The sequence below is a fragment of the Aquila chrysaetos genome, chromosome 2 (genome assembly GCF_900496995.4).
Source record: "Aquila chrysaetos chrysaetos chromosome 2, bAquChr1.4, whole genome shotgun sequence".
NCBI lineage: Eukaryota > Metazoa > Chordata > Aves > Accipitriformes > Accipitridae > Aquila > Aquila chrysaetos.
This window is the reverse complement of record NC_044005.1, coordinates 62,502,870-62,522,075: the sequence shown is the minus strand read 5'-3', so window position 1 is coordinate 62,522,075 and position 19,206 is coordinate 62,502,870. Positions and strand designations below refer to the sequence as shown.

The window sequence follows — 19,206 nt, the reverse complement described above, 5'->3', positions numbered from 1 at the left end:
CACAGCATAGGAGTCCAGGAGTCACTTTTCAGCTGATGGTAGCCAACAGTGGGAATCAAGAAACTTCTAGTCACCTTGTGGCTGGAGGAGGTAGGGAATCCAGAATGACCGTGGGAGGCCCCAGGCTGTCTGAGGCTCATGAGGGCTTCAAACTGTCAGGTACCCACTACCTCCTCAGGAAAGCATTTTAGGGTGAAAATACTAGTCTTTACCCTCTAAGAGATACATGTATTCCACATCAAAAATCCTCCCTGAGCTCTTCTTGGAAGAATTACATGTGTGTGTAAAACACTAAATCAAGCATAGCAAAAAGGTTTTGGAAAACTGAGAAGGTCTTGCTACATTTCAAGTTTATTTAAATATAGAACAAATTGAGCTGAAGCAGAAATGTTCTAGATTTGTGGAACCATATTTGGAGTATTCTACAGACAGTCTCAACCACTGGATGTGGTCCATCCCACATACCGGCTGCTGAATACCATGGGAATCACTCTGGAAGTGACAATCCAATGGGTAGAGATGGTGGGTTAATCTCACAGAAACAGTATACAATTCATTATTAAATTCCTAAACAGGAGAGAGAAGGCTGCTTATGTGACCTTATTGTTACCATTTTGTGACTTCTCAGCCTTTAAATTTCAAAAAAAGCCCAACAAAAGGATATCCCAAACCTGCAGACTTCACTTTTTACCCAGACAGCCTCAAACCATGAAAACTGAAAGCAAGTTTATGAACCACTGAGGTTTTTATGGAGGCTCCATGTGAAACACACACCAATACCTGTTTCCAAGGACTTAAGATGTAAAATTCTTGTGAAAGAGCTCCTGAAAACTTTCTTTTCCTTACACATAGCCAAACTTACTGTTAACTTTGTATACAGTATCTGCGTACATTTACCACCCACAACTGTATTAAAGCATTCAGTTTGTTTGATTTTTTTGATCTGTCCATACATAAGCTTCAATAAAACGTGAATTGCTGCCTCCTCAAAACATCTAAATGGATCTATTTCATTACTGTATCCTAATTTTGTAACATGTCTGCCTCCTCCTATAAATTCACCTCTGCCCCAGAAATGGTATCAGGATCGAGGAGGGCTAGAATATAAGCATTCAGACAAGATTAACAATAAAGTCACAGAATCCTAGCATGGTTGAGGTTGGAAGGGACCTCTGGAAGTCATCTGGTCCATCCCCTGCTCAGGCAGGGTCACCTAGAGGAAGGTTGTGCAGGACCATGTCCAGACAGCTTTTGAATATTCCCAAGGATGGAGACTCACAACATCTCTGGGCAAGCAGTGCCAGCACTTGGTCACCCTCACAGTAAAAAAGTGTTCCCTGATGTTCAGACGGAGCCTCCTGTCCTGCCACCAGGCACCACTGAAAAGAGCCTGGCTCCATCCTCTTTGCACCCCCGCTTCAGGTATTTATACACATTGGTAAGATCCCCCCGAGCCTTCTCTTCTCCAAGCTGAACAGTCCTGGCTCTCCTCACAGGAGAGATGCTCCAGTCCCTAATCATCTTCACGGCCCTTCGTGGGACTTTCTCCAGTAAGTCCAGATCTCTCTTCTACTGGAAAAGCCCAGATCCGGACCCAGCACTCCAGATACGTCTCACCAGTGCTGAACAGGGGAAGGACCACCTCCCCCAACCTGCTGGCAATGCTTTTCCTAATGGAGCCCAGGATACTGTTGCCTCTCTTTGTCACAAGAGCACATTGCTGGTTCAACTTGTCCACCAGGACCTGCAGGTCCTTTTCTGCAAAGCTGCCTTCCAGCTGGTGAGTCCCTGGCATGTGCTGGCACATGGGGTTATTCCTCCCCAGGTGCAGGACTTTGCACTTCTTGTTGAGCTTCATGAGGTTCCTGTTGGCCCGTTTCTCCAGTCTGCCGATGTCCCTCCGGATGGCTTCCCAACCTATCAGCCATGCCTCCCAGTCTTGTGTCATCAGGGTACACTCTGCCCCATCATCCAGATCATTAATGAAGATGTCAAACAGGACTGAGCCTAGCATTGGTCCTTAGGTTACACTGCTAGCATATGCACTAGTGTATATAGTACGCACCTTTAACTAGACTTCACGCCCCTGATTACCACACTCAGCCCAGCCCTTCAGCTAGTTTTCAATCCATCTCACTGTGTCCTCATCCAGCCCATACTTCAACTGCTTCTCTAGGAGGATTCTATAGGAGATAGTGTTTAAAGCCTTACTGAAATTAAGGTAGACAATATTCATCACTCTCTTCTCATCTATCATAGAACATTATCAGGTTGGCTAAGCATGACTTCCCCTTGGTGGATCATGCTGACCACTCCTGATCACCTTCTTGTGCTTCATGTGCATAGTAATGGCTTCCAGGATTAGCTATTCCATCACCTTCTCAGGGATCGAGGTGAGGCTGACCAGCCTGCAGGTCCCTGGGTCCTCCTTCTTGCCCTTTTTGAAGAAAGGAGTGGCATTTGCTTTCCTCCACTCCTCACATCACTACAATTGTTCAAAGATTATCAAGAGTGGCCTCACAGTGACATCAGCACTTGTGTGTGTGCATGCCATCAGGGCTCATGGACTTACATATGTCCAGTATGTCACCTGACCTGAAGTTACACTGGTTTCACACTGAATCAGTTACTAATTAAATTGTCCACCAGTGGCTACATTTATATGAAACCCAGGTTTTTAATTTCCTGTATGTTCCTTACGCCACTCTCTTTAACACCTCAGAGGACATCTACATGGACAAAACAAGGATTAAATTTAAATTGGCAAGAAAAATTGTATTGTGTTGGGGATTGCCCTGAATGGTTTGATTTCAGAATATGTTCCATATATGTGTAAAGTTCCGACAACTATCTGTTTTGCCAACAGGTTCTCCAGGAAATCCCTCATTTTTAACAGCCTTAGCAATTTAATTTGCATCTCTTTCTATACATGACCCCTGCAACTCAAAGAAAGATAAATTCCTTTCTCAGATGAACATAAGTAGCTCCCAAGACTCCTGAATTGAAACAACACATACAGACATGAGCACAGGATTTGGCCCTGGAGTGTTAATGCAATCCCTTAACTAGCACATAATGCAGGTTTCATGATCCTCCTCTAATGTATAATACTTAAAAGAGAAAGCAGGCATAACCACTTTCTTAAAGATTGATCAGATTGGACAGCATAGACATACTTTAGATGGTCTCCCTCATAACAGACTATTCACCCTTCACAAGCACAGCTGACTGCTCCTCCAGTCATGCCTGTGGGTCATATTCCAAATGAGCCATAGGGGTAGGTGTAATGTTTTGCTCAGCAGTGGTTGAAATATTCTGGGACGCTGCCAGAGCTCCGAGTCAGAGTTCCGTGGAGAGAGTGATTAGACTCAGCTTCCACTCAGACTAAAAAAGCCAAATCTGTAAAGCTCCAAGGAGTCAAAACCACAGAAATAATCTTCTGGTCAGGAAAGAAACTCACTGCCATTTTGCATGCTCCATTTAATAAAATAAATATTTAACATCTGAACATATCAATTATTCACTTTGTAATATGACTAACTTGTAATTATTCTTCCATTCCTTTCTTTCCCTCAAAACATCATTTGTGAGGATGACTAAATAAAATTTTGAGATGGGCAATACAATAGTTGCAGACAGAAAATCTCATTCAAAATGACTTCCCAAGAATTTATTTTCTTTTTTTCTCCATTCTCTAGGTTTCTATAGGAAAAGCACTTAAAAACAGCCTTCAAGTTCATAACAGAAAGCATAAGACAGCTAAAAAGACATGTGCGGCTACCAGGCATCACTTCAAGTAAGCTTGTTGATCATAGTCTGTAACAAAGAGATTCATATATTGTTTTGAATATTATCCCGTTTCCATATAATTTCAGCTACTCTTTAAATCCACATAATTTACTAGGTATATAGAGGTCAGTTTTCAGAGAAGATGAGTACCCACAGTTCCCAGACCACATCTGCAGTGGTAGGAATACAAATCTTTTGAAAGCCAGACTCCAGTTCTCCATTGTGTTACAGTTTAGATTAGTATGAACAAATTTGATTTTTTTCCTCATACTGCTAGAGAGCAGCAATAAAGTGCATCTCACCTAAAGCTAGGTTGTATAGGCTTGCTCTCTAGCCAATGGAGAGAGATGGCACTATCACATCTTAACGAGATATTGGGTGGGTGGGTTGAATCACATTGGACAACCAGCTTAAACTAGATGTTTATCCTAGAGATGGATGAAGTGAGATAAGACATTTCCAATTCCTATTTCATAAGGTAAAGCTACTGTCACAGAAGTAGAGACCACAAATAATTATTTGTGCTCTTTGAAAGAGCTCTTAATTGTTAGACTCAAGTATTATATGCTTCCTCTCAGAGGCCCTTCATTTCTGGGAGCACCCACGTCCTGAATGATGTAATATCTCAGGACAAGTATCAGAATGTGACTGAGACTACCTAAGAAAACAGTCAATGCCTATGTAGAGCACTTCCCAGTCAAAAGTATTTGATATTCCTCCTACATTTTACTGTTTCTATTTCCTCTACACTTCTGTCTTTAGAAAGCAGTTCAATACTGCAGATGATGAAGGAAAGAGAGATTCAGTAAAGGCATCTGTGGTGGCAGTTTCATGATTTTACTTTGTTCTCTATCCAAAATTATAGAGATCGTCAAGATGTAGTCATTCATTTTTAGAGTCAACAGAACTGACACTTGGCTTAAGGTGGCTCTTCTGGTACTAACTCCAGTCTCACCAGAAGGAGCATGTAGGAAGTCTTCGCATGGAAGTCTGTTCCTGCAAGCTCCTCCATTTGGTTGAAGATCTGGAGTATGGAGCTGGGGGCACTGATCTGAACTAAGTGCTGCAAGCTTTACCACCACAAAAAGCTATTTTGAAAGAGGAGTGTGCGCATCTACAAAAGTCAGGGTTAAATGACTATCTACGACCTATGTGCCAGAGAGGTCTTACCTGACCAAACAAGAAAGAGAAAACTTAAAATTCAATCATGTCACTTTTGCTGTTCATGGATTTGGTGGAAGACCGTCTTTTGATCACGGTGGGATGCACAGAGTTAGCATATACATGCAGTAAACTATTTTAAATACAGTTGACTTCAGCTACTTATTATCTGTCACTTGTTAACACAACTGGAAGTACTCTCACTGTCCAGGACAGAATTTTCATTAGATCTTTCCAATGCTTTATTTTTAGTTTGAGAAATTTTTCTCATCCTTCCCCATGGAACAATGCTATGTTTTGCCATGGACAGAGAGAAAAAGCTACAGTACAGAAATTCATATAGTGACAAAAGTGAAGTAAGTAGTTTTACATTTACTGTAATTTAGTATACATGTTGGCTTACAGCACAAATCCTAGGCCAATCAGATACAGTGATGGGAGTCACACAAAGACCTAGACAGATTAGAGTATAAAATACACAAAAACACACCACCACAAAGACTATTTACACATTGCTGGACTGAAGCACAAGCCCAGGACACTCCCCTGATGATGCTGTATCCAAGTTAGGACACAGTTAAGCATGAGCATATAACGTGGCAGGCACTGCACTCAGGTGAATGCCAGACCCATTAGCTCACCTCCTAGGAGGCACCTAGCTGTGCAAGCACTCCTTCAATGTTCTAGCATGAAGTCAACCAGCGCAGCCTGTGGCTAAACCACACTTCGGGTGTCAGTGGCTGGAGCACAAGCTTGCTGTCTGCACTCCAGTCCCCTCAGAAGCCCTGCTCTCCTCTGGTTTCATTCAGGAGCCAGAGAAGTAGGAGTGTGGCTGTCTGAAGGTTCCACACCACAGATCAAGTTGGGTGCAAACAACTGTTTGGTGTTCTTGCCAGGACATGGGAAGTATTTAGGTAGGCTCTAACAAGAACCAGATACTAAACTTATTCATGCAGGACTTACACCATGGAATAGTAAAACCATGCAGGTTTAGATTTCTCATCCTGTCCCACCCAAGGCTGTTACCCAACTCAACTATTATTCACTTTTACAAGTTCCACTCAAATTATGTGCCTTAAATAAAAGTTCTTGAAGGAAGAATATTAAGACTTATCGTACACTAAGTTTCCTTTCAGGTCTTTCTGAAAAAGAGATCTTTTTGTAACATCTTATTGTTGGACAGTGAGCTGAGAACTAAACCTGAAAAGGAACTAGCGTTAAGGTGTGTAGGGGAGGTGTTTTAAAAAAAACAACCAACCTGATTTAAAAATAATTACTGAAAATATTATGTATTACACCAATTAAAATAGTATAATACTTTTCATGTAATGTGCAGAAATACTGTAATTTCTTAAACTTAATGGAAAGAAAATTACTGAAATTATTTTAAGGCTTAATATACAAAGAAACACCACTATGTGGCTAGTCTATCAGAACTAATTGTTGGCTAAGCTTTAAGTTGTAAAGGTCACATAGCCGGGCAGACGGTAACCTTTGGGTGAATCTGTACTCCGTACTGGAGGAACCCCACCATAGGTAGAACCCTTCCTTTGTTAACACATATAAGTAGATGTACTCAATTTATCAACCTGTTGTAGACAGATGCAATTTAACCTTTAGCCTCTTTTTATATGCTGTTGTTACCTATCAGAGTTTGTTCTGCAGTTACTAGAGGATTTAGTGAAAATAGCTGGCACTTCAAAAGGATGAACTCTATACCATAATGCACAAAAGCTCCCCTCAGCCTATGCTAACATAGCTTTTAATATACAACTATAATCAGAGAAAAATGTTTTTCTTTCTTCATTCGGTATTGATTTACACATTGTAAGGTGATTTTTTTTTTTACTCAAGCACAAAACAGTATGTCCTCCTCCCAAGATGCTCCTTCGCTCTCCAGTAGCCTTTTATTTAGATTTCTGGAAAGAGTTGGATGGGTATGAACCCAAGGACCATTACACATGTTCTAAGGACACATGCCACAACTCACTTTTAAAAATACAGGTAAGTTTTAAGGCTTGGTTTTCTAGGAAAATGCATTTATATCAGCTGTGCACTCCTGCCTTTTGCAATAATTTCTGATTTTGTTAGCCACCTCTTGTCCCTTTTGAATAAGGACTAGAGGCCTCAAGATGATATTAAAAGGCTCAACTGGTGGGTGGGTTAAGGGGAAGCAGAACATGCCAACTTGGTTGCTTCATTGAGGGAAAAGAATGTGACGTGAACTCATCCCATATTAAAGACCAGACTACCTGCACAGGATATCTAACTGCAGAGGCAAACATGCAGAGTCACAACCATTATTTTGTGCGGTGCATTGCACAGCATGGCCACGGCTCACTAGAAGAAATACGACACAGTTTCACCATGCTGCTGTACCCTGAAGATGGTGGGAATGGATTGAATAGGCTAAAGTAACAGCATTAGCAATACAAACTAAAGAGGAACTTACCCTTTAACTGGGAAGATTATTCTCCAAGAATGGTTTAACTCACTAGAAGTATTTACGACACATCTATAAATGTCTAGTAGTAGATCAGTCTAGCTAGTTTTAAGCTATCTTCTAGACAAAACAGAAGTCAAGCTTTATGCTGCCTTGCCAGGAAAGGAAGCAGCTAGGAAACTAGCAACCTCTTTCTTGCACAGACTGCATTGACTTGATGAAGAGCTTCCACCTAGTTTTTTTGGTACCAGCTGTCACACACTGCCAGAATGTGTCTGATTTCAGGCAGAGTTATTCTGCTGATCATGTAACCCCATATATATTCCTGTAATCTTCACATTATAAGACTATCTGCCTTGGATTTTGGAGACTACAGAATGTAATATTAACATTTTGAACACTTTGCATTTCATTAATATTTGATTGGCTCATAATAGCAATTATTATATTAAAGATTATCTAGTTTTGATGTGTACATACCACCAGAAGGCTGGGTTGCTAATCATTTTGCAGAAACAGAATATACTTCTGGATAAATAATACTAACAAAACAGATTTCCTATCAGATATACATTTAGCTGAAGGCAGGGCAAAGAAACCTGTATTTTTGTTATATATTTCAAATACATTCTTAGGGTGCATTTGAAAACAGTTATCCCAAGGCATCCTTCTGAAGGCAGCAAAAGGAGTTGGAAAATGCCTAGACCTGACCCTCAAAACTCAGTAAGTGGGATGAAAGGAAGGATCATTTTAATACTGGTCTTCCCACACCTTACTCAATTTTGCTGCTTATCTCCAAGTCCCACAGATGTTCAAAAAGGGCACTAACATCTCACTTACCTTTCATACGCATTTAAAAGGAATGTGGCAGTACAAAACATATGGGCTAAAGCACTTGTCAGCAATGCAAGGAGTGTGAAGGTCATTTATAAGTGGACATCAGCATTTGTTTCAATGTTGAAATACCAGTCTATTAGGGCACTTGTCATATATCAGTCTCCTTTCCCACCACAGAGGATGTTCAAGACTTAAAAGTGAGGTCAGAAAGTTTGATCCCTCCCAAACTCCTAATTAAAAAAAAAAATTACTGTCCTGGAATACTCAATTTTAAGTACCTTAGTAGGATTTTATTTCAGGAGGTCTGTATGCATGTACTATTGTGGGTGAGAGGGTGGGGAAAATGACAAAAACAACCACACACAAACTCCAAAAAACCATTTCTGGTCTCTGCAAAGAAACAATGTAACCCCTTCCTTACCACCAAAACCAAACAGAACAGCCAAAACCTGCCAATAGTTAACTTCTAAAGTCAAAGCATTTTTCAAGAGTATCGATTTCATGGAAATAATTATGTACTGCATCAGATCATACTTGATGACGATCAAGGTCTGGATCCTTCTTGAAGTAGCTAACTGACTTCATCCAAAAGAACTCCTGACTAATTCAAGAACTGCTGTGTAATTCATTGGTTTGTCCAACAAACATGGGCAAAACTTCCTTTTTCTTGCATCTTACTAGACTGCTTGTGGAATTAATCTGTTATACATACCGGTCTTCTTTTATACAGTAGGTATATGAAATGTAAAAGGTTGACAACCAAAAACACAGAATTCCAGATCATTATGTCCAAGGCACAACGGTAGAGTGTAGCCCAAATGATGAACAATGCACATCCTGTAAAAATTTAAAAAAGGAAGTTAAATTTCACCGAACAATAAGCACATTTGTACAAAGTCATCAAGAATGTGTCCACTGGGTGTAATTACACTGAACAGCAATATATTCCACAAGCTTTGCTACAGTTAGGCTCTGTGGATCAACGCATGCACTGGTAGCAGAGCTAATCACTACAGTGCTACAAACAGGCACTGAGAGCAGGTTGACAGCAGACTCCAGTCTTATTGCATGGGACTGCAATACTGGAGCAACAATAATTCAGATCAGGACTGGGGAAAGCAGTAAGGTGCAGCCCATGTTGATCTGTTACTAAAATGAAGTAGAAATGAGATAGGGAAAGATTGTATCTTAAGTAAAAAAAAAAAAATTAAGTGGCTCACAAAACTTTATTACTATTATTGCACTAATTAGACAAACAAGAGCCTAAAAAAAAAACTCCTAAAGTCATACCCAGATATTTTTGAAAATCTAAACAAAATACCATTGCTGCATTTTTGACAAGGTCACAGCAGGAACCTGAATTCTATTCTATGACATCAAAGAGAAAATTTCAAATGCTTATGCTTTTTTTTTTTTTTTTGCTTTACTTTGCCTTATCTTTTAAAGCAATTGTCATTATTCATTCTGTATGGTTAGGGATACTATTTCTAGCCTATAAAGACAATACTTATCAAATGATAGATTATGCATCAGTGTGTCTCTCACAGGTAACTGTGAGCCTGCCATCTGATAGAGATGGCTGTAGAGGTCACTTATTTTCCCTTAAGTTCCATGCAAAGACAACAACAAGAAGAAGGTGCCAAATTAGTGTCCCTTTCTCCCTGAAGATGATGCTGAATTCATGAACTCAGTATTATCCATTCTGTCTGGGTTGCTGCTTGGCCAGGCAGCACTTATGTACAGATCAGGAAAATCACAACATGATGACTCTTGATCAGCTGGTTAATTAGACTACAAGGGAGGGGAGGATATGAGGCCTGGAAATGTTGAAGAGGAGCAATATTGTGGAGCAACACAGAGGTGTGGCAGGTTCATCAGAGTTAAAGGGGACAGATCCCTAGGAATCAGGCTTTGTTACTTCTGCCACTCACAACAAATTTGCTTCCAGCTGCCACCTCAGCCTGAAAAACTCCGATTCCCTATCTCTTCAGAATGCAACAAGACCTACAGACCAAAGTGGCAGGCTCAGCAAGTGCAGAGCTCCCATTGCTTTTAAAACAAGAACTACACAGACAAAAAGTCTTGCAATGCTCAGACCCTTGGTCTTCAGTGCAGTCTGTTTTGATAAGTTTTCCTACAATGGTTATAAAAAAGAAAAGGCAAGATCATTGTAAGTTCAACCATATAAGTTATATGATATAATAGTATGGGTCAGTTTTATGAATAAACATTCTCCTTTAAAAGTACTTAAGCATGCTCTGTGTTGTGATACACCCAGGTTTATCTTTCTTACACTGCAATCTCCTTTGATCACGTAGACCTTGTCGCACACAAAGCACTGGGGCCCTAAAATAGCTGTGGGACTGCAAAAGTATTACAAATTAAACCATACTTGCTTAGTCTTAAGCATGCCAAATTTAGTTTTTCCTCTGAAGTCAAACTTTAGTATCCCAAGATACCTACAGTGGTGGAGGAAATATGACTGACTTCAGGAGAACAGACTGCACTCCATATCAAAAGCCCATGCTTCTAAATCAGCAATGAAAATAATGCTGGTGATCCACAAATGCTACGTGTTTGAATCCACATTTTAAGAACACATGGGGCAACATCAAGCTTCTCAAGGAAAACCTTACCTATTGCAGTCATATCAGTCAATGTACTTACTTGAAAACTAAAATTAAGGTCTTAAGGATCCATAGACTTAACTATGATTTGGAATTTAATGAACTTTAAGCAACCAGTCATTTCTGAAGTAAAGGGGGTCCACTTGTTTTCTAGTCAACATCTACACAGGTTTGAAGATAAAACTTCCCAGAAATACAAGTTACAAGAGCCTAGAGACATATAACCTTTCTAGAAAAGGTCTGTCGGCATCAGAACAGACCCCCACTTACACCAAAAACACCTTCAGCAAAGTACAACCACCATGAATATGTGCTGGAATATCACCATAAGCTGAAGGGACCAGGAGAAAGCTTCGTAACAGTCATGAACTGCTATTTCCATCACAGGAAGGTTGCAGATGTCTCCAGAATAATTCTCCTACCTATGGTGAGCAGGCCTCGCAGAAAAATCATATGAAGATTCAGAGTAGTTGGAATAACCAGTCCAACTGCAAAGCAAATGTTTGCCACATGGAAAACAAGATGATGAATCTCTTTCCAGTTTTCACATGCAGTCTCATTGAAAGGCACAAGTGTGGCATTTTTTAAGTCTGGAATAAAACCTAGCGGAGTAACAGTGAGCGGGCTCATTGCTGTAGTATTCATCTTGGAGACTCCTGCAATAGAGATGGGGGGGGGAGGGAAAAAAAAAATAAATCACTGTGCATTAAACTGAAATGTATTAGACATACTGTGGTGGGCTGACCCTGGCTGGATGCCAGGTGCCCAAAACTGCTCTATTACTCCCCTCCTCGGCTGGACAGGGGAGAGAAAATTTAACAAAGGTCTTGTGGGTTGAGATAAGGACAAGGATAGATCACTCACCAATTACTGCTGCAAGCAAAACAGACTTGACATGGGGAAAATTAATTTAATTTATTACCAATCAAATCAGAGTAGGATCATGAGAAAATAAAAACCAAATCTTAAAACACCTTCCCCCCACCCCTCCCTTCTTCCCGGGCACAACTTCACTCCCAATCTTCTCTCCCTCCTCACCCCAGCAGCACAAGGGGACAGGGAATGGGGGTTGGGGTCAGTTCATCACACATTGTCTCTGCTGCTCCTTCTTCCTCAGGGGGAGGACTCCTCACTCTTCCCCTGCTCCAGTGTGGGGTCCCTCCCATGGGAGACAGTCCTCCACAAGCTTCTCCAACGCGAGTCCTTCCCACAGGCTGCAGTCCTTCAGGCACAGACTGCTCCAGCGTGGGTCCCCCGCGGGGTCACAAGTCCTGCCAGAAAACCTGCTCCAGCGTGGGCTCCTCTCTCCACGGGGCCACAGGTCCTGCCAGGAGCCTGCTCCAGCGTGGGCTTCCCACGGGGTCACAGCCTCCTTCGGGCATCCCCCTGCTCCGGCGTGGGGTCCTCCCCAGGCTGCAGGTGGAGATCTGCTCCCCCGTGGACCTCCCTGGGCTGCAGGGGGACAGCCTGCCTCACCATGGTCTTCCCCAGGGGCTGCAGGGGAATCTCTGCTCCGGCGCCTGGAGCACCTCCTCCCCTCCTTCTGCACCGACCTGGGGGTCTGCAGGGCTGGTTCTCTCACATGTTCTCACTCCTCTCTCTGGCTGCAGTTTCTGTGCCACAGCAACTTTTTTTTCCCCTCTTAAATCTGTTCTCCCAGAGGCACTACCACTGTCACCGATGGGCTCGGCCTTGGCCAGCGGCGGGTCTGTCTTGGAGCCGGCCGGCATTGGCTCTGTCGGACATGGGGGAAGCTTCGAGCAGCTTCTCACAGAAGCCACCCCTGTAGCCCCCTGCTACCAAAACCTTGCCACAAAAACCCAGTACACATACACATGGATTTTGGGTTATTTTCTGTCTTCCCAGGAAATATTTTCCATTATCATTCATGAGGAAAGAAAAAAAAAATCTACAGATGCTTTAAAAGGGTAAGCTAGATCTATAGTTCAGTAATGCTTTAGTATCTCCTTTCACCTAAGTGCTAGGCTTGAAGAATGGTACATTTCAAAATTTGGATGGTATGTACATAAACACTGAACATTAGCTACTGACTGTCATTGCTCAGCACAACATCCTATGTATTCTTCCTAGTCCTACACAAATAAAATCACATTTCAGTCTACCATTTATTGAATGGGTCCACTATCTTAGGCAAAGTAAATATTTAAGAGAACTTAACAATCTAGATGAGAATTGAAAGAAAAAAGGCTTATGTAGTGTAAGTCTCCTTTATGGCATACAAAGCTGTTCTTCTAAATAAGGAATGTAAGGTCTTAAAGGAAGAACACATACTGTTTGGTTGATTAAAAAAAAAAGCCAACAAACCATACAAAACCAAAACCAAAGACAGTCTGAACTACTGGTTTTCTTGCAGGATCATTTGGAGATCTCCTAAGCCACATATAATCTCTCACACATTAACCAAAGCAGGCAAAAAAAACCCCAAACCACTTTTGAGAACAGTGAATAAAAACTACCTTTTCTCCTCCTAGTTGATGAGATGCTACCAAGTCAGAAAGGGAGATGCCCAGGCTAAGTTATGACAAGGCTGCCAGTCTTTCAGGGAAATCACTTGGTCTACCTAGTATGAGCAACCTTGCAAGACCTTTGGTTGTCTGTGGAACTTCTGGAAAAAACAAAACAGTTGAAAAAGCTGATTTCTAATCTAAAAATACGTACTTTTTGTTGTTGTAATGATAAATCTAGCATATTTTCCTTTCACAACAATTGAAAAAAAAAAAGATATCTGTGGGTAAATATCTTCCCAATACAAAGTAAAAAACTCCTATTAAAAACAAAATACAAAGAAGAAACAGAAGATTTCAAGACACTACCTTTAAGAGCTGGTCTCTGTAGGGAACTGCAGTAATTGTGTTACAAGCACTCCAGAAGGTCTTCTCAACCCAGAGCAGTTCCCAGCTGGAGGAACACGCCTGTTCCTAGACAGGCTGTCAGAAACATGGGAGAACCCTGCTTCCAGCGAGGCACATATGGTCCCCCACTGCCACAGCAGTAGAGATTATATGGAGCTCGGCTTGGATCTCATTAATGAAATACACGCACATATCACTGAGCAAACAGGCTCTGTAACATGCAGCACAGGGGGATTTGCATTTAAGCAAATTCTGTAGAGACCATGCACGTCCCTGCTGTGTGTGCTTACTAACTGTCATGTAATTCATCTGCTCAGCAGACAATTTTGAGTCACAGTTAATACACTCAATATTTCCTGCAGACTGGAATACACTCAGCATCTCTGTTACTTGAGAGTGCTTCTTGGGCTATGAAGTAATTTTGAGTTGCTTCAGCCATTCTTTTTATTATTTTCCCCCCAATCAACTTGTGTACAAGGCATAAGCAAGCTGGACAATTTCTGAAATTAATCAGTCTTTTAAACCCCTTTTTAAAGTAATGGGAAGAAAGAAATCAGAAAGAAAACCTCAACCTTCTGATAGTTCCTCTCCGATGCCCAGAGCCTATCACAGCTAAGGCATGCTACAGAACATGCAGAGGCATCTTGCAGGATCAAATACCAGCATGAACACAGTGAACACAGCCCCTGGATAGAAATAATTTTTAAAGAAAAAAATATATTTAATTTTTACCAAAATAGATAATTCACATTTCATCTCTTAAGGGCTCACTTTCTTCTTTTCATTCCTATATTAGTTATTCACAAAGGTTAACTAAAACATGGTTTTTGGCATAAACAAGTTCTACACTAAATTGTTACCAAGAATCACGGTGCCCGAACAAATTCACAGTCCAGGGATCACAGAGGCACCATCTAAACACACTCCTATTTTCCTTCAGCCCTTTTGCATGAATTTAGCGACAAGAGCCACGAGAGCAGCTTCACTGTCCTGACAAAGCCGCTCACACACGCAGCCAAACCGTGAGCCTGTACGAGGCTGCAGGACTGGCATTTTAATGCACTCATAAACAGAAGGTAATTGCTAACTCTGGGTAACTGTTTGTGCTCATCTTGTATCTCATCACCATGCTCCTGTTTTCAAACAATGTAAAGTCCCTACACTGCAACAGCAGGATCTCTAGATCTTTTGCAAAAAGTTATCAGCTGAGTTTCTACCTACATTCAGTCTTTCACTGCCTAGTCATCTGCCAATAAAAGCACCACTTAACATGCCAACAGAACGAGCACAACCAAACTCACATACAGATACAGAGCCAGCCACAAGCCATCAACTCATCTCAAGATCAAAACAGGCTGCAAGAAGTAACTTCAGCTGCATACAATTACAAATCAACAAAGCTTTCCAGATGCTTGATTTTTTTTTAATAGCAAAATTTCATACTGCATCACTGGGAGATTAGAGGCAACCTTACTCTTTAAGATGCTGTAAAGCATCACACATTTGAAGACTGGAAACTCAATAAGCCACATCAACTATATGGCACATGACAATCCCATTCTCCTCACAGCCCAGCCAAAACACTGCTCCCCTCATTCACCACAGATACCGATGCCACAAACCACCAGCCATAAACTGTCATAAAGGCAAAAGATGTTTCTCCAACAAGCATTGGCCAAGTCATTTAAAGCCATAAAGTGTCCGCAGTTGTAACAACAGGCTGTTCAACGCTTTTGAAACTCTGGGCCACCTACTTGGTTGCCTAAATTAGAATCCCAGAACCTAAATCTAGCCACCTCCATTTTTTATAAGCTTCACCTTTAATACCTTGAAGTCTTTACATGAACTTAACTTACTACTCCCAAACAACCACTGCAGTACCACTAACGTACTGGAAACAGCAGAAAGCTGCATAACTTCTCTGTCATGATGGTATTTTAAAGCTGGCAGAAATAGCTTGATGCTATCTGCAAAATGACACAAGGACAGATTGTGACACTGGCTCTGAAGGAATTTCAGCTGAATTTCAGCTAGGGAGCCTGCCTGAGGCAGGCAGGCAGAGTTACAAGCCATAACCTAAAATGTTTGCCCACAGGTAACACCAGAAAGACAAATATTCAAAATAACATATCTGTAATTTTCAGATCAATTATTTAGTCCTAATGTCTAACTGTTCTCAAATAATATTGAAGAATTAGAAAAAAAATCTGCTGTTCAACAGATGAACAAGCAATTGTCATTTCCTACCCTCTGCCACCTCAGAGGGCAAAAAATTAATTTTGTGAGTACAGCATCAGGCCTTTAAAACTTTAATTTAGGGTTATGTCTACTAAGGATTTATACAGGACAAGACTTTGAAGTCTTATGCTTAAGTCTTCAATACATGAAGACATGTACTAGTATCAGGAGTTAAAAATACAACCATATATATCGTCAAATAATTTTGTAAAAAAATGGGGAAATAGTGTCAACCAAAATGAAAGTTTTATGGAGTGCAAGACATAATTAAAGGAATATTTTTTAATATCCAGTAATTTTTCGATCATATGGATTTAGATTTACCAAACTAAGAGTTTGAAAACTCAAGCCAACTTGTTGTCCAAACAGGGACAAAACCCCACAAATATTGAAAAGAATGCCACTCAGTGACACTTTAATATTAAATCTATCAGAAATTAGTATAGTTAACAACAAAGCCTATTAATTTTTTTTTGTGCATGAACCTGATAGAGAGTCAAGGTAATACACTATGGTTTTAGGTCTGAAAATCCAAATTCTCAGAATATAAAGGACATCAGCTTAGTCTAGGATTTTTCTCTACTCAGGACATCTTTATACAAACTTCTGAAAGCCATTCCCAAAAGTAATTAGTCCCTAAATCTTCAGGCATGAAGACACCTTTAAAACAAATGGGGGTTTTGTGGATACCTACACAACATTTACAGAAGACAGACGTAGCAGAAAAGTTTAAAGCAGTTGGTTCTAGTAGGAGAACAGGTCAGCCAAGCTGATATGGGGACAGTGCAGAGTGTCCCACTCACATCATTATCCACTTTATTGAGATTATTCATATCCCACAGCTTTACTGTTCCAACATCATTCAAGTGAGCTGCTTAAAGCTTTGCTTGAGTATGTTGGTGTAACTTTGCAGTCATTGTAACTTTACAGTCCATCATTTATGCAGATAGATTTTGTGAGTCTAAAGAAAAAAGAAATTGAAAGAAAAACCCCAACAAAACAACCCAAGCTCAACAGTTTATTTTTTTTAAAATCTTACCTGCAGAACTTTAACTACTCCTCTGCGGTCTTGTAGCACGAAAGCTGCATAGAGAATTTAGACGATAATTTCTTTGCTTTGGTGAGCTGAAGACAAACTAGCAGTGCTAGCATAATTAGGTTAATTACAGTTTAAGTTACCAATTTCCTTTTTATAATGAAGTAGGCGTGAATGGGAAAGTGGTATAAGAAAAGATGTATTTCAATACGCTCTTTGCAGCAAGTTCACTTCCATTAAACGTGTCATTAACTACAGAAATCTGTTACTCTCGCTCTACGCTTTATTCTAAAGAAAATTTAACAGCGCTTTCATTCTGCAGAGTTAACACCTCCGAGCTCCCTCTCCCCCGATGACGCCGCACGCAGGTGCGCCGAAGGCCCGAGGCGGGGGACACAGACACGGCTCTCCCCCCCGGCCCCGCTTTCCGCCCGCGCCTCCCAAGCTTCGTTTTAGCCCGCAACCTGCAAGCCCCAAACCCACCGCTTACACAAAATAAGAAGTTAAAAGGTATCAGGCAACGCGTCCCGCGTCCCATGCCCCCCCCCGTTTCCAAGGCTATGCCCCTCCGCAGGGGGACACCGGCGGAGCCCCCGCTCCCGGGGCGCCCGTCGGGGCCGTGACCGGCAGCCGCGCCCGCGGCGAGACACCGCGGGCCCCCGGGCGCCCCGAGGGGGAACGCGGAGCCCAGCGCAGGGGCGCGTTCCCCGCCGCCGCCAGCAGCACGGCGGGTCCAGCGCGGAGCACGGCGGGTCCAGCGCGGAGCCCGGCGCCCACCTCTCCCGCCGCCGCGGGCTGAGGGATCCGACGACGCCGGCACCCGCCGCTCGTCCCCCCCCCGGTGCCGCCGAGCGCCCCTTACCTGCCCCGCACCCCCCGTCCCTCGGAAAAGTTCCCCGGACGGGCTCGGGCTGCCGCTCCTCGGCGCCGCGTCCCGCCGCTCCGCCGCTGTGACTAAAATAGGCAGCAGCCGGCGGGAGGCTGCGGGCGGCGCCAGCTCCGGGGCCGGCACCGAGCGGCCGCAGCGCGCAGGCGCCTCCCGCCGGCCCCGGGGGGCTGCGGGGCGGGGCGGGGCGGGGCCGGGCCGCCAGGGGGCGGGGCGGGGCCAGGTGCGGCGTCGGGGGCGCGGGGGCCCCGCGCGGGCGGGAGGCCGCCATGTTGTCCGTGCCCCTCAGCGGCCCTGAGCATCGCCCCCGAATATTGGCTCCCGGTCTGAAGGCTGTGGGTTCCGAGCAGCGCCCAGCCCAGGCGCCCAAACGCGGGGGGCGAGTCAGGCCGCAGGGGTGCTTCCGCGCGTGGGGCGAGGCGCCTCCGTTCACGGCAGAGGGAACCCGGAGCTCAGGCAACGTGCCTCGGTTCGGGGTGGTTAAAATTAGAAGAGCTGCGTTCTCCCCTAAACGAATGGCAAGCAGTGTTTCCCCTATATGGTGAGCCAAGGAGCCACAATAGCCCGTATAAAACCGCTCCTCTCAGCTTGGCACCTGCTGTGGTTGCTTTGTCACGAGCATAATGCTTAAGAAATGTCACCGAGTTTGCTCGTGCGGCAGTTCGACAGCTCCCAGAAGTGACGGGCTTCCAAAGCGGGCCGCTTGTGTCCCCGCACGCCGGCAGACTGCTCTGGCGATGTCCCGTCCAGCCCTCTCCTGCACCGCCGGTCCCGCCGGGTGGGCAAAGCAGCCACCAAGCCTGCCTTCAGCTCCAGGATGCTGACACGGAGCATCCAGCGAGGAAAGGCATTCCAGGTACAGCCTGCGGGCACCCCCGCCCGTCCCAAAACCTGGCCGTCGGTGATAAATGAGGACTGCAAAGGCAGAAAATCTCTTTCAACGCACTTTGATGAGCTAGCAACAAAGTGGGTTGGGGTTTTTTTAGCAGCCAAGAGCGTATGGTCAGCATTATACTTAAATATTTTTGGAAAGCATACAGAATCCTGAACCGTTTTTGAAGCAACTGTTTATACACGTACACATCAACGTGTGCCCCAAGAGGCTCTGGCTTTGTTATGGTTGTTCTTGGCTTTACATCTTGAAGAAGAGATCTCGATCTTTCCAGTGATGTGTGCCACGTGAACAGGGTTTTTTTAAATCCTGCTGCCTGGTATAAGACCTGACTTTCCAAAATATATTATGAATTTATTACGAAGGACTTGCTTTGGAACTGCGTTTCCTCTGACTGGCCAGTCATTCTTATGGATGTATTCGC

The 19,206-nt window shown here is 43.1% G+C and overlaps 1 protein-coding gene across 9 annotated transcripts in view; it reads right to left on the bottom strand.

Annotated features, from left to right (window-relative positions):
* Nucleotides 1-19,206, bottom strand: part of BVES (blood vessel epicardial substance) — a 59,421-nt gene that overhangs the window by 15,424 nt on the left and 24,791 nt on the right. For 5 of the 9 annotated variants that reach the window (XR_003927482.2, XM_030042155.2, XM_030042173.1 and 2 more), the window contains exons 1-3: nt 17,867-18,019; nt 11,280-11,513; nt 8,943-9,067 (exon numbers count right to left, since the gene is read on the bottom strand). Coding sequence is in view for 8 of the 9 variants with exons in the window: in XM_030042155.2 (XP_029898015.1) it covers nt 8,943-9,067; nt 11,280-11,502 (348 nt within the window). In the remaining variant the exon portion in view is untranslated. Of the gene's footprint in view, nt 1-8,942; nt 9,068-11,279; nt 11,518-17,007; nt 17,056-17,866 lie in introns of those variants that run through there. The other 4 variants (XM_030042158.2, XM_030042161.2, XM_030042166.2 and 1 more) reach the window with 4 other exon arrangements.